The sequence below is a fragment of the Rhopalosiphum padi genome, chromosome 2 (genome assembly GCF_020882245.1).
Source record: "Rhopalosiphum padi isolate XX-2018 chromosome 2, ASM2088224v1, whole genome shotgun sequence".
Lineage (NCBI taxonomy): Eukaryota > Metazoa > Arthropoda > Insecta > Hemiptera > Aphididae > Rhopalosiphum > Rhopalosiphum padi.
In genome coordinates this window covers 24227788-24239942 of record NC_083598.1, presented here as the reverse complement: position 1 = coordinate 24239942, position 12155 = coordinate 24227788, and the positions used below count along the sequence as shown (strand labels likewise).

At 28.8% G+C, this 12155-nt stretch overlaps 2 protein-coding genes across 2 annotated transcripts; both read left to right on the top strand.

Annotated features, from left to right (window-relative positions):
* The first annotated feature begins 896 nt into the window (after window positions 1-896).
* On the top strand, window positions 897-5938 carry LOC132919846 (UDP-sugar transporter UST74c-like). Its single transcript, XM_060981730.1, has 3 exons — window positions 897-1041; window positions 2844-3650; window positions 5544-5938. The coding sequence occupies exons 2-3, from the start codon at window positions 3007-3009 to the stop codon at window positions 5836-5838; spliced, it is 939 nt and encodes a 312-aa protein (XP_060837713.1). The 5' UTR covers window positions 897-1041; window positions 2844-3006; the 3' UTR covers window positions 5839-5938.
* A 1647-nt stretch (window positions 5939-7585) lies between these two features.
* Window positions 7586-12149, top strand: LOC132919843 (CXXC-type zinc finger protein 1-like). The gene is made up of 11 exons (XM_060981728.1): window positions 7586-7960; window positions 8040-8161; window positions 8464-8554; window positions 8632-8734; window positions 9309-9470; window positions 9530-9720; window positions 9783-9920; window positions 10657-10815; window positions 10907-11068; window positions 11249-11386; window positions 11765-12149. The coding sequence occupies exons 1-11, from the start codon at window positions 7946-7948 to the stop codon at window positions 11969-11971; spliced, it is 1488 nt and encodes a 495-aa protein (XP_060837711.1). The 5' UTR covers window positions 7586-7945; the 3' UTR covers window positions 11972-12149.
* Window positions 12150-12155: the final 6 nt, after the last annotated feature.

Genomic DNA, 12155 nt, shown 5'->3' with positions numbered 1-12155 from the left:
GATCAAGTGCCAAATTTTCCCAATCAAGGTCTTGAAAATCACGTGCCCAAAGGAAATTATATTTTTTAAGAATAAAAATAAAGTTACAGATTTATTATGTATTATTTTATTAAGTAGGCATGCACTTATAATTTTTAAAATATATATAATTTGTTTTGTTGAATATTTTATAACAGTTATAATCATAACTTTATAAATAGCATAATTTTTAATAATTTCATTTTTTCTTGTGCCATTGAAATTTGATCAACGCGCCACCTTTGGCACGTGTACCGTAGATTCGCCACTCCTGAGCTAGGAGATCCGTGATTTTTGAAAATCTTTCACCGAGGATCCATAATCTACAAAAGTTTAAGAACTGCTGATCCTGAACTAGAATAGCAGTTAAGTACTGAGAACAATACTCGAGAAGGAACACATTGAATAACTTGAGTCAATGTGAAGAAAAAGTTCAATTATTATTTTTGGATTTATAATTATAGTATTGATAATACGGCTTTTTAAAACTCCAATACTAATTTTGTTACACCCTATGGCCTATGCAACCTATACGTATATATAGCTAGATATAAATGCACCCGATGTTTACACATTAAAAAATGAACCTATTGACCCTATATTAAACTGTAGGTATTCAATGTACTATACTACTATGAATTATGATTTACAATCTATTTTAGTCTAGGTTATTTATGTAATATCACAAGTCACAAATTCAGTAAATACATTTCTGTCTACACAATTTTTAAAAACAAAAAGTTACACGATAGAGTGGTGAAAATTAATTAATCTGTTTACTTTATATGTTAAATATTAATTATGCGAGGGGAATGAATGGGGGGTAAGGTTAGATCGCGTGGCATACAATATATTATTATACCTAGTTACTAGTTCTTATAGTTAATTGAGCAATAGCAACGCTCGTGTGGTATTACTAATGAAATTGTGTGAAAAACTTATTCAAATGGGTTAGTTAACAGAACTATTCGAAAATAGACCTGAATAACATAATACAGATTTATTTCAGACTTATTTCAATATGTAAGTCGATAAATATTAAATAATAATAAAAATCATCTTAAGTGCGTGAACACTATCAATAAAATAATGTTGAGTATTTGTTGTAGATTTGTAGTACCTATAAGAACTTTAAAATATTCGTTACTTTTATTTAATTTACTTACCTGTTGGCTGTGCCTATATATAATAGTAATTTATAATTATATTTTATGCAATTATTATGTATAAAATACAATTTGCGAAGTAACTTATTATTTTTAACGGTAGGTATATATATATTATGTACAAAATAACATCATACGGCACTTCATTTTAATAATTATAAATTAAAATACTTTAGCCAGTTAGGTACCTATCTAGTATCTATGTATAATTATTGAGTTTATAATATTATCATAAAGTTTACGTACCTACTACTTAATGGCTAATATTGAATAATATACTAATTGGAAAAAAATTATTAGTTTTACAAAGATTTTTATATTATTCAATATGCTTAGATAAAATATAAGAGAAACAGGGAAATCTTTCTGTTGTAGTATACTATATTACTGTATGTCTGTGTATACCTACACATAGACTATAGTACCCATTAGGTTTCGACTATCAAATTTACCTCGTCAGTCGTTATTAATCGTATATATCACTATAATGAATTATGAATTTGTTAAATTTGAAGTTAATTTAAACCATTGTATATTATACAAAAAACAATTTAAAGCGAAGACGGTTTAATAAAAAATTTAATGTTCTATATTCTATTGATAATACAATCGATTTTTTTACCAAAAACAAATCGCATATTATGATTTAATATACCTGGTAATTATTTTAATATCACTAACTGTTGCCTGTTATTAACTAAGTCAATATACCGATGTACCATAAAACAGTGTCAATAAGTTCATGTAAATAGCATAAAACTAAACTAAATAGGTATTATAAATATTTTATAATGTCATTGTGTATAGAAAATGATAATCTAAATCATATGTTTCAAGTTGCTAATTATTGAATAATAAAAAAATAACAAAAATCGCTAAGAGGATACCACATTGTTATTAAATAACTAAGTTTGAATATCCAATGTTAAAATTTGAACTTTAATCGCTCATCAAAAATATGCGTGGCTATAAATACCAAATTTTTTTCTAACTTTCAGTTAAAAAGTTTACGAGTCATTTTGAATTTAATTGTCAAGCTTTAGGTGTTAAAATTAAAAATATCATACGTTTTTAACTATGCTAAATAATTTATATTTTTTGTGATTTTGTGAACATTTGAATTTAACAGTCAACACTTGAGAAAAAAGAATTGTGACTTCATTTGTTATATCTATTTTACTCATTTAAATAGATTTTTTTTTAAATCGAACATTTTTAATATCTATAAAAGTAAAACAAAAAAAACCAAAATATTTTGAAAATTATAACATTTATAAGAGAAAATGCGAATTTAAATATTTTGTGAAATTTTCAAATCGTTTAAATTATTCATTTATTTATTCACAACTAAAAAATCAATATTTGTTTTGTGACATAAAAATTCCAGTTTTTATTTTTCACAATTAATTTGTGAAGTACCGGGAATTCAATACTTTTGATCCCTCCCATCTACCGTCATTATATAGGTACCGGATAAATTCAATTTGCTATCAATAACGACACGAATAAATCAACTATGTAGACCTATTGGTCATATCGTAAAGTAAACAACTATACCAATACTATACTAGTATAGTGCAATGTTCTGGAAGTATATAATATAATACTGCAGTAGAATAATAATAACAAAAAAAAAATTAACTATTTTTTTTATTGCAGAAAATCGTTAAAAAAACATAGGTAGTATGTAATATATCAGTCGACCAGGCCGTCAAACTATTGTAGGATATGATAAAAATGCAGCGGCAACTGCCGGGAAAACGCGAACTTCGGCGCCGCAACGAAGGAAGACGCAGGCGTGAATGCGGCGGCCGAAATAGTTATGCAGACACGGCCGCCGCGATTTGCCAAAGCCGGCACGGCGTTGTTGTACGCGGCCGCGTCGACGTTGATCACAATCGTCAACAAGTCCGTGTTGACCGGTTACGGGTTCCCCTCGTACCGGTTCCTGGCCGTCAGCCAGATGCTCGCCACGGTCACCGTGCTGTACGCGGCCAAGCGGCTGGGCCTCGCGAGGTTCCCGGACATCGGCGGGCGCACGTTCGCGGACGTATTTCCGATGCCGCTCATCCATCTGGGCAACGTGGAACTGGGCCTGGCCGGCACCAAGGAGCTGAGCTTGCCCACGTTTACCGTGCTCAGGCGCCTGGCCATACCGATGACCATGTCGGGCGAATACTACCTGTTGCGCATCGCAGCCGACCGGTTCGTCAAGACGTCTGTGGCCATGATGGTGGCCGGTGCCATAATAGCGGCCGGCAGCGACGTCGAGTTGAACATCGACGGGTGCGCATTCGTCTTGTTCAACAATCTGCTGACGGCCGCCAACGGCGTGTTCTCCAAGAGAAAACTGAACGCCAACAGGCAAATGGGCAAGTGTGGGCTATTGTACTATTCGTCGCTGTTCGTGTTGCCGTTCGCTCTGGCGCACTTGTATTTTTCGGACGATTTAGACCACGTGTACAGGTACGCGTACCGCATATTATGCATTTATACCTTATATACTCGTAATGTAATAATATTTATTATTTGTGTGATACTGGTGGAGATGCGGACTTCATCACGCTTATAATTGATTTCATTTATAGTATAATTGAACACGTATAGTAGGTACCTATTACATCCCTATATGAAGAATTGAATAATATTCGCATTTCGCATAAGTTATAATTTCATAAGAGATTTCTGTATACGTATTACTATAGGTGTAACTAGACCTCTAAAACGTGGGGTGCTAAAACTGTTGACAGTTGAACCAATTTATGGTATTTCACTATAATAATAATAATAATAATAATAATTAGGTATATAAAACAAGGGGTGCTAAATTTGAACTTGGGGGTGCTAAAGAGTAAAGACCTTTTTGCACCCACTAGTTGCGCCACTGCGTGTACTATACACTACTACGTTTAATATAAAAGACGTTTAATTTTTGGGGGTGCCCATAGTCCAAAACGCAAATCTTAAATTTTTCATTAATTAACAAATACATACAAATATGTGTATTTAACTTATGCCAATGCGGGGGGAGAGCCGAGGCCTTTCGGACCCCACTTAAATCCGCCATTGTACGTTTATATACAATCACGAGTTGTGATAAGTTATAATTTATAACGTATAAATCACCTATTTATTACAAAATATAATGATATAATAGTTAACCGAAAGTTAGCTAGGTAACTTACCTTCAATCTTCATATTATATTATGTTTCTTCGTTCTTTATATTACAAGTGGATAGAAATGTAGAACTTTAGGACTTACCTATATTGGCTCAACTTGTACAAAAATAAATACGTTACCAAACAAACTTTCATAAAATTATTGTTCTTGCTTAAGCTACACTACTTACAATTAGGTCTTAGGTATATGGTATATGCCATACCTATAGTATCTAAATTCAAAACTGGCCTGGAATTTGGTGTAACTAGGGGGTCTATAGGGAGGCTTAGCCCCCTATAAGGTATTACTTTTTAGCCCCATTTAGCGTTCAAGTTATTTTTAATTTTGATTTTCTAGGACTTTAGCCCCTGTATCTATTAAATCCTAGTTACGCCTTACGCCTATGAAAATTAATATAGTTGGGGGGTCAAAAGTATAAAATGTTCAGTAGTTTTCAAATGGCTAATAAGCAGCAGGCAGATAGTAATCTATAAATATAAGTATCAACTATCAAATCAAATATTTTATGTTTTTTATAAATATTTTTGATTATCTATTTTGCAATATTTTAAGTAATTATTATCTATTATATTAAATATTATAATAAATAATATTTGAATATTCATGTATAATCATAATAAAATCATAACTGCTGACTTGCCGACTACTATGTCAAAATGACAAATTTTCCGACTAAAATGAACCCGGTATCTTAAGTGGGGAGGGAGTGTTACACCCCACGCACCCTGGCACTCTGCACCCACTAAATCCGGCTCTGTATGAATATAATATGATATAATGTCCAGTAGGAGTAGGCAAATACTATATAATAAATGCGTAGTACTCATAGTAGCGTAGTTGTAGGTTTTACCATTGATTGTATGTTGTACTATAAAGATTTAACTTGTACCTATGTATATTTTAAAATCAATGGTATCATCAATATTTAGAATCTGCTATACGCCTTTTGGCTATGGCTATTACCACTGATAAAATAAACTATACAAAATATACAAGTATATTTATATTTTAATCTACGCTATTACTTATGCCGGTAAAAGGATATTATTTTAATACGCCTATACCTGATAAATTATAATACATATCTGCACATAGAATATAACTGAAACAATGGCTATAGCCTTTAGGTAGTGGATATAAATCAGTTAAAATATACTATTTTACGTTTGTTTTTCAGATTCAATTATTGGTTGCGTCCACCATTTTTAATACAAATGTTTGTTTCGTCTATAATGGGTTTAGTGTTAAACTACAGTACAATGCTATGCATTCAATACAATTCAGCCCTAACGACGACAATAATCGGCTGTCTAAAAAATATAATTGTCACTTATGCTGGCATGTTTGTTGGTGGTGATTATGTGTACACATTCTATAACTTTATTGGTATTAATATTAGTATTATTGGAAGTCTATACTACACCTATGTAACGTTTAGACCGCCTAAACAGATGGAGTATAACATTAAGTAGGTAACTAGTATTAATACTTTTTAATACTTTTCATCATTATATTTCTTGGAGTTTTGTGTCGTGTATATAAAATTATAAAATGTATATTTCATCTTTAAAATTGCATTGTTTTTTAATTTATAGACAGAATTAATAACTCTGAATTATAGTTTATACTTTTACCAGTTATACTAATTTATATGTTATAATTTATAAGTTACTGGATAAAAATATCCAACTGTTTACTGTACAGCGTATTATATTATATTATGACATTATGTATAACTGTATAAGTATTGATTAAGTTAACTCAATTAATGGTTTAAGTAAACTTATTTAGTCGCAGTGGGCAGTGGCAGATTGAAGGAGGGGCAACCGAAGCTCCACTCCTTGGCAGTTATATTATGTATGACCTCAAAGGTTTTTTTTTACAAAATTGGTGACCCACACTACTAAAAAGGTTGGAAGCCTAACCTCACCTAACCCCTAACATAGTGCGCTAGTCTATAGCCATCTATATAGGTGTAGAGTGAGTGGTATGCGGGTATGCCTCGTCTTCGGGTCATGCAGTCATCGTATTGTACTTGTTATACATTTGAATTGAGTCCATATGCCGTTCGAGGTTTACCTAAATATGTATACCTATTATAGTGGCTTTTACCATAGTATTAATTTAAATGCTTTAATAAAAAAAATTGAATTTTTTATTACTTATTACATATAATACTTAAAAACCTTTTTTGTTTAAATATTTAATTTAATTTATTTAGATTATTTAGATTTTTTGGTGCCATTATAAACTATACTGTCTATATACTTATAAGTTAAAGGAACCTTTTCGTTCTCAACCTTGCATTAAAATTTAAAGTCTGCTATACAAATCGATAATTTAATACATTTTTAACTATAATAGTGACACTATATTTTTTTATTAGTACTAGAATTTCAATGAAAATATGAGAATTTGTTAGCCATTGTACGAGAAGAACTGTCATGGACGTTACTATAGGATTTAATAATTACAAAGGCTAAAGTCCTAGAAAACCAAAGTTAAAAATTACTTGAAGTTTAAGTGGGCTAAATACAAATACAGGGGGCTAAGCCCCCCTAGACCCTCATCCCTAGTTACGCCGATAGAACTGTTTGAGAATCTGGCAACCCTGAATAGTGTGCAAATTTTCAAAAATCGAAAGTTTTAAATTTCTGTAAATATCTTAAAAAGGGTTAAAATATTTTGAAATATATTGAAAATATCGAAGTATAAATATTTGGTAAACATTTTAAGTAACTGTGATTATTCGTTTCTGAATTAAAACAAAATAAAAAATCGATATTATCATAATCTAGTTTTGTGTAACAATTTACGGTTTTCCCTATTTTTTTCTTTTTTTCTTTTTCTTGATTATTTAAAAAATTACTGGGAATTTTTAATGTTGACCACCCAATAATACTAGCTAATAAGTTTTACTTTCCTACCAGATAAAATATTGAAGTTAAAAATAAAATCTTTTTTTGTTCTATAAATTGTGTAAGCTCATACCCACAGAACAAAACTCATTAGTCATTACCATTGTAAAACAGTAGGTACCTAAATTAATAGAATAATAGCTTTGGTGAGAATCTAAGACACATTTAAAATATCTATGAGCGCGGGAAGTTTGTTAGTACATATATTAAACACGAAGAGCGCTGGGTTAAACGTTTATGCGTTTTATTAGATTGTGACAACAAATAATTTTTCCCACCGTATTTATATCCAAGTTTAATAGATAAAGAATATGTTTACCGAATTATAATTTGTAGTTATTTATTACTAATCAGTGTTCAGTATTCAGTAACTTTAGTTATAGGTTACGACTACTTGTAGGCTGTAGCCTGTAGGTGAATTATTATAGTATAGTACAATTATTACTATACTATTACAGATTAGTGATTTCTGTTTAGTGTTTACTATTTACTATTGTCTATTTGTCTAATGTCTATTAACTTTAGACTGTAAATAATAAATATCTTTGCTCTTTGCTCTTTAATGTAGATAGTTAATTGTAACATTAAAGAAATGGTTAGTATATCATATTAATATCTCAGAGTTTATCTATATTTTATCGATTGACAATACATTGATAATATGCCTCGACTATCTGTAAGTATAACTCCATTTGATGTTTATTCTAAGTCAAATATAACTACAACTACTATACAATGTGCTTATTATACTGTAGAAAGAAGAAATTGCCAAGCAATTTATGCTCCCAGAGCGTAAATCTAAAATTGCAACTTTACTTAAACAAGACGGACAAGCATATTGCATTTGTCGATCATCAGACAGTTCTAGATTTATGATGTAAATATTAAAGCTGAATAACTTTATTTTTAATTTAAGATAGATTACTATATTCATATTGCTTTATGGTCTATTTTACTTTGATGAATTTTTGTGGCATATTAAAATTCATTATGCTACTACAATTAATAATAAGTTATCATGTTATAAAATATTTAACTACCTATACTTTATTACATTTATAAAGTTAAAAATAAATGTTTTTTCCTAATTACTTTAAAAATATTTTGAAATTGTTTACTTGAGGACTGTAGTGAATTTTTATTTTAAATATGTTTTATTCATATATTTATTAATTATAGTGGATGTGATGCATGTGAAGATTGGTATCATGGTGATTGTATTGGAATAACAAGAAAGCAGTCTAAGCTCATCAAGCATTATTTTTGTGATGTATGTTCATAATCAATATTTTATAATTTTACAGATAATACTATTATAGTATTATTAACGTATCTATATTATTTTAGAAATGTAAATCAGAAGACCCTTCATTGAAAACAATATTCAAAACATCATTAAGTCGAAATGATTTTAAAGAAAAAAATGATCATTATGCTGGAAGCAAACGAGGTAAATAAACTATATTAAACTATATTATTCTTCATTTAATTCTATGTTGTGTCTATTGGGAACTCACATTGTGAACAATTTACTTTAATTTAATACAATGTTAATAAAATGTTTCTCTCTCTTGGTATAATTTATTTAAAAATGTATTATCTGCATTTGAATTTGGTTAAATATTGACTATTAAACTATTAATTATTCAAGAACATTAAATTATTGTATCTAAACTTTATAATTTTTTTTTATTGTAAGTAATTATTGAGTCTATAAGCACTATTTAACTATTTAAGTTATATATTTATACAGAGCGTAACTTGTCTATTTGACAAATGCAATAATGTCAAATAGATGAGTTACATCCTGTATATATACTAGTAATTAAATAATAAAAGTTTTATATATTTGTATGATAAAAATTCCTTCGCAGAATACTTTTTTGAAAATTTTAAATTTTGATCAATAAATGATTATTTGAAGCTTTTGAATTAAAATAGAAATTTCATAAAAATAAAATATAAGCTGAACCCATTTTATTAAGAATCTAATAATAATATGACCAAATTTATTTGTATATTAGATAGCCGTGAAAAATATCGTCCTAAACATAGATCTTGTGGTCATTGTGAAAATTGTAAACGAGTTGAAAATTGTGGATTATGTTTGGGGTGTTCTGAAATGCGAAGATTTGGTGGCTCAGATTTATGTGAAAACAAAACATGTTTAAATGTCAATAAACAAGTAAAATATTTAATTATTTTTATTTAATATTGATATTACAATGTATTATTTATTATAGGAAAAATAGGTCTTTATCCAAGTCTACTAAGAGAAAACGTAAAGATTCTAGTTCTGATGGTGATCATGTAAGTTTGCCATTGTTAAACCGTGATCATTGCTATGGTCCTGGATGTACTCAAATAGCAAGGTATAATTCCAAGTATTGTTCAGATAAATGTGGTTTGAGTTTAGCTAATGCTAGAATTTTTCATGTAAGTTTGATACATATATTTATTAACCATAAATAGACGCTTGATTATAACTATTATTTTAGGTGCTACCTCCAAGGCTTCAAGAATGGGCTTTATCACCGTGTATTGCAGAAGAAACAAATAAAAAGAATCTAGAAGTAGTTAGAAAAGAACAATTGGAAGTCAGAGATATATTGAAAGAATTGGATAAAAGACATAAAGTAAATATATATTAACTATTTTGAACTTCAACTATCTCATCAGCATCAGCTATACACATGTCATTATTATATTAGCTATAATTTTATGTGAAAGATTGTGGTGTTGCTGTTGAGCCAGGGAGAGGGTTAAGGCATTCAATTACTTTTTTTTTATACAAGGTGATTCATTTATCATAAAACACTCATTATTTAAAAAAAGTATTAATGTTTTTGAAAATATTTTTTACATAGTTTCAAGTTGTTAAAAAAACAACGATTTCATTAAAAAATTATATTTTTAAATATTTTTTTTTAAGTTTTTTACTTTTTTGAATGACAACATAGAGTTTTAATTTCATATTCAAAGCAGAATAATTTTCTGAGTATTTTGATACATGAAAATCGAATTTTGGGCGAGCAGTTTATGAGTTATACGTATTTAAAGTTTAAACAAGCGGAATAGTGGACAAACATTTAGCGAGGTAACCCCGTACCACTCCACTCTGCTTGTCTAAACTTTAAATACGTTTAACTCATAAAATACTCGCCCAAAATTCAAATAGCTATTATATTAAAAAATATGGAAAAATATTTATGAAAAAAATCTTTCTTAATATTTTAATTGGTGTTTGAGTACACACTGAGCAAACATTTTTATTTTTCTCAATACAATTTAGTTTATAGTTTAGTTTTTAAACAGAAGAAAATAAAATAGCAAGATTAGTTGAAATTAATGAACATCTTAAATCATTTTAAGGAGCTTGATAAGTTGTTAGAAAAAGCAAAATTATTATCTGTTGATCTAAATCAAGAAGTTCAAGATATTGATGAAGAAATGAGTATGCACTGTGTTACATGTGGACATGAAATACACACAAGAACTGCTGTAAAGCATATGGAAAAATGTTTTAATAAGGTTTGTTTATATATTTGTATCTTAAACATTTAATAATGAATATATAGTTATTTATTTTCGTATTTTTAATAATTTCATCTAAACATTTTAGTATGAAAGTCAGTCATCATTTGGTTCAATTTACAAAACTAGAATTGATGGTAACAATATGTTTTGTGATTTTTATAATTCTTCACAACTTACTTATTGTAAGAGATTGAGAGTTTTATGTCCAGAACATTTTAAAGATTCAACTGTCATTAGTGATACTGAGGTAAAAATATTTTTTTTTTATTATAATAAAATTGTTTTATTAATTTATTTGTTGTTATTTACTTATTTTTAATGTATGCAAAATGTTTATATGTATTTACATAGTTATTATTATTTTTTTTTTTTGTATTAGTACAAATTATGATGTACTAATATTTAATTATATTTGTTTGCATATTAGGTATGTGGCTGTCCGCTCGTTTCAAATGTTTTCAATTTAACTGGAGAATTTTGCCGTGTACCTAAGAAAACATGCATCAAACACTACTGTTGGGATAAATTAAGAAGAGCAGAAATTGATATGGAAAGAGTTCGCCAGGTAAACTACATTTATTTTTTATAAATTATATATAATAAGAGAACATCATACCCGCATGTGTTGTCACCGTCTTACACATGTACGATATAGACAAAACACGTTTAAGCAGTCGATGATTTTAGTTATGTAATTTAAAATGATTATTCTACCATACTTATTTCTTATACTATTAAAATAAATGATTTGTATATATAAATATATCATAAAATATACTTATTAATATAAGCTGATTGACCAAATCGAATTCAAATATAACACATACTTAACAGTCACATTCTTAATAACTAGGTATAATCAACACTTACTGTACAGCAAGGCGCTTACCTACTTTCACCCTTTTTAGCATTATTTCCTAATATTAGATTTTTAATGTTTCAGTGGTTGAAATTAGATGAGTTAGTTGAGAAGGAACGACAGATACGTAATAGAATGTCTTCAAGAGCGGGGGTTTTAGCATTAATGCTACACTCTACTTATGACCATGAATTGATGGAACGTCTAACAGCGGAAGCAAATAATTCTCAACATCAACGTGAAAACAATTCTTGCATTTCTTCAAAATCAACTAATGTATCTGATGAATAGTATTTGATGTGAATTTAAAATAGAGAACAATGACCTCTTGGGATTTATTCACCCTAAAATTTTCTTTAATTGTATCGACTTTTTTTTTATTCCGAATTTAACACTGAATTTATAAGTTAATCATATGATTTGTTCATTGACCTTGCTGTTATATTTATTAAATTCATGAATAATTCAATAGTGT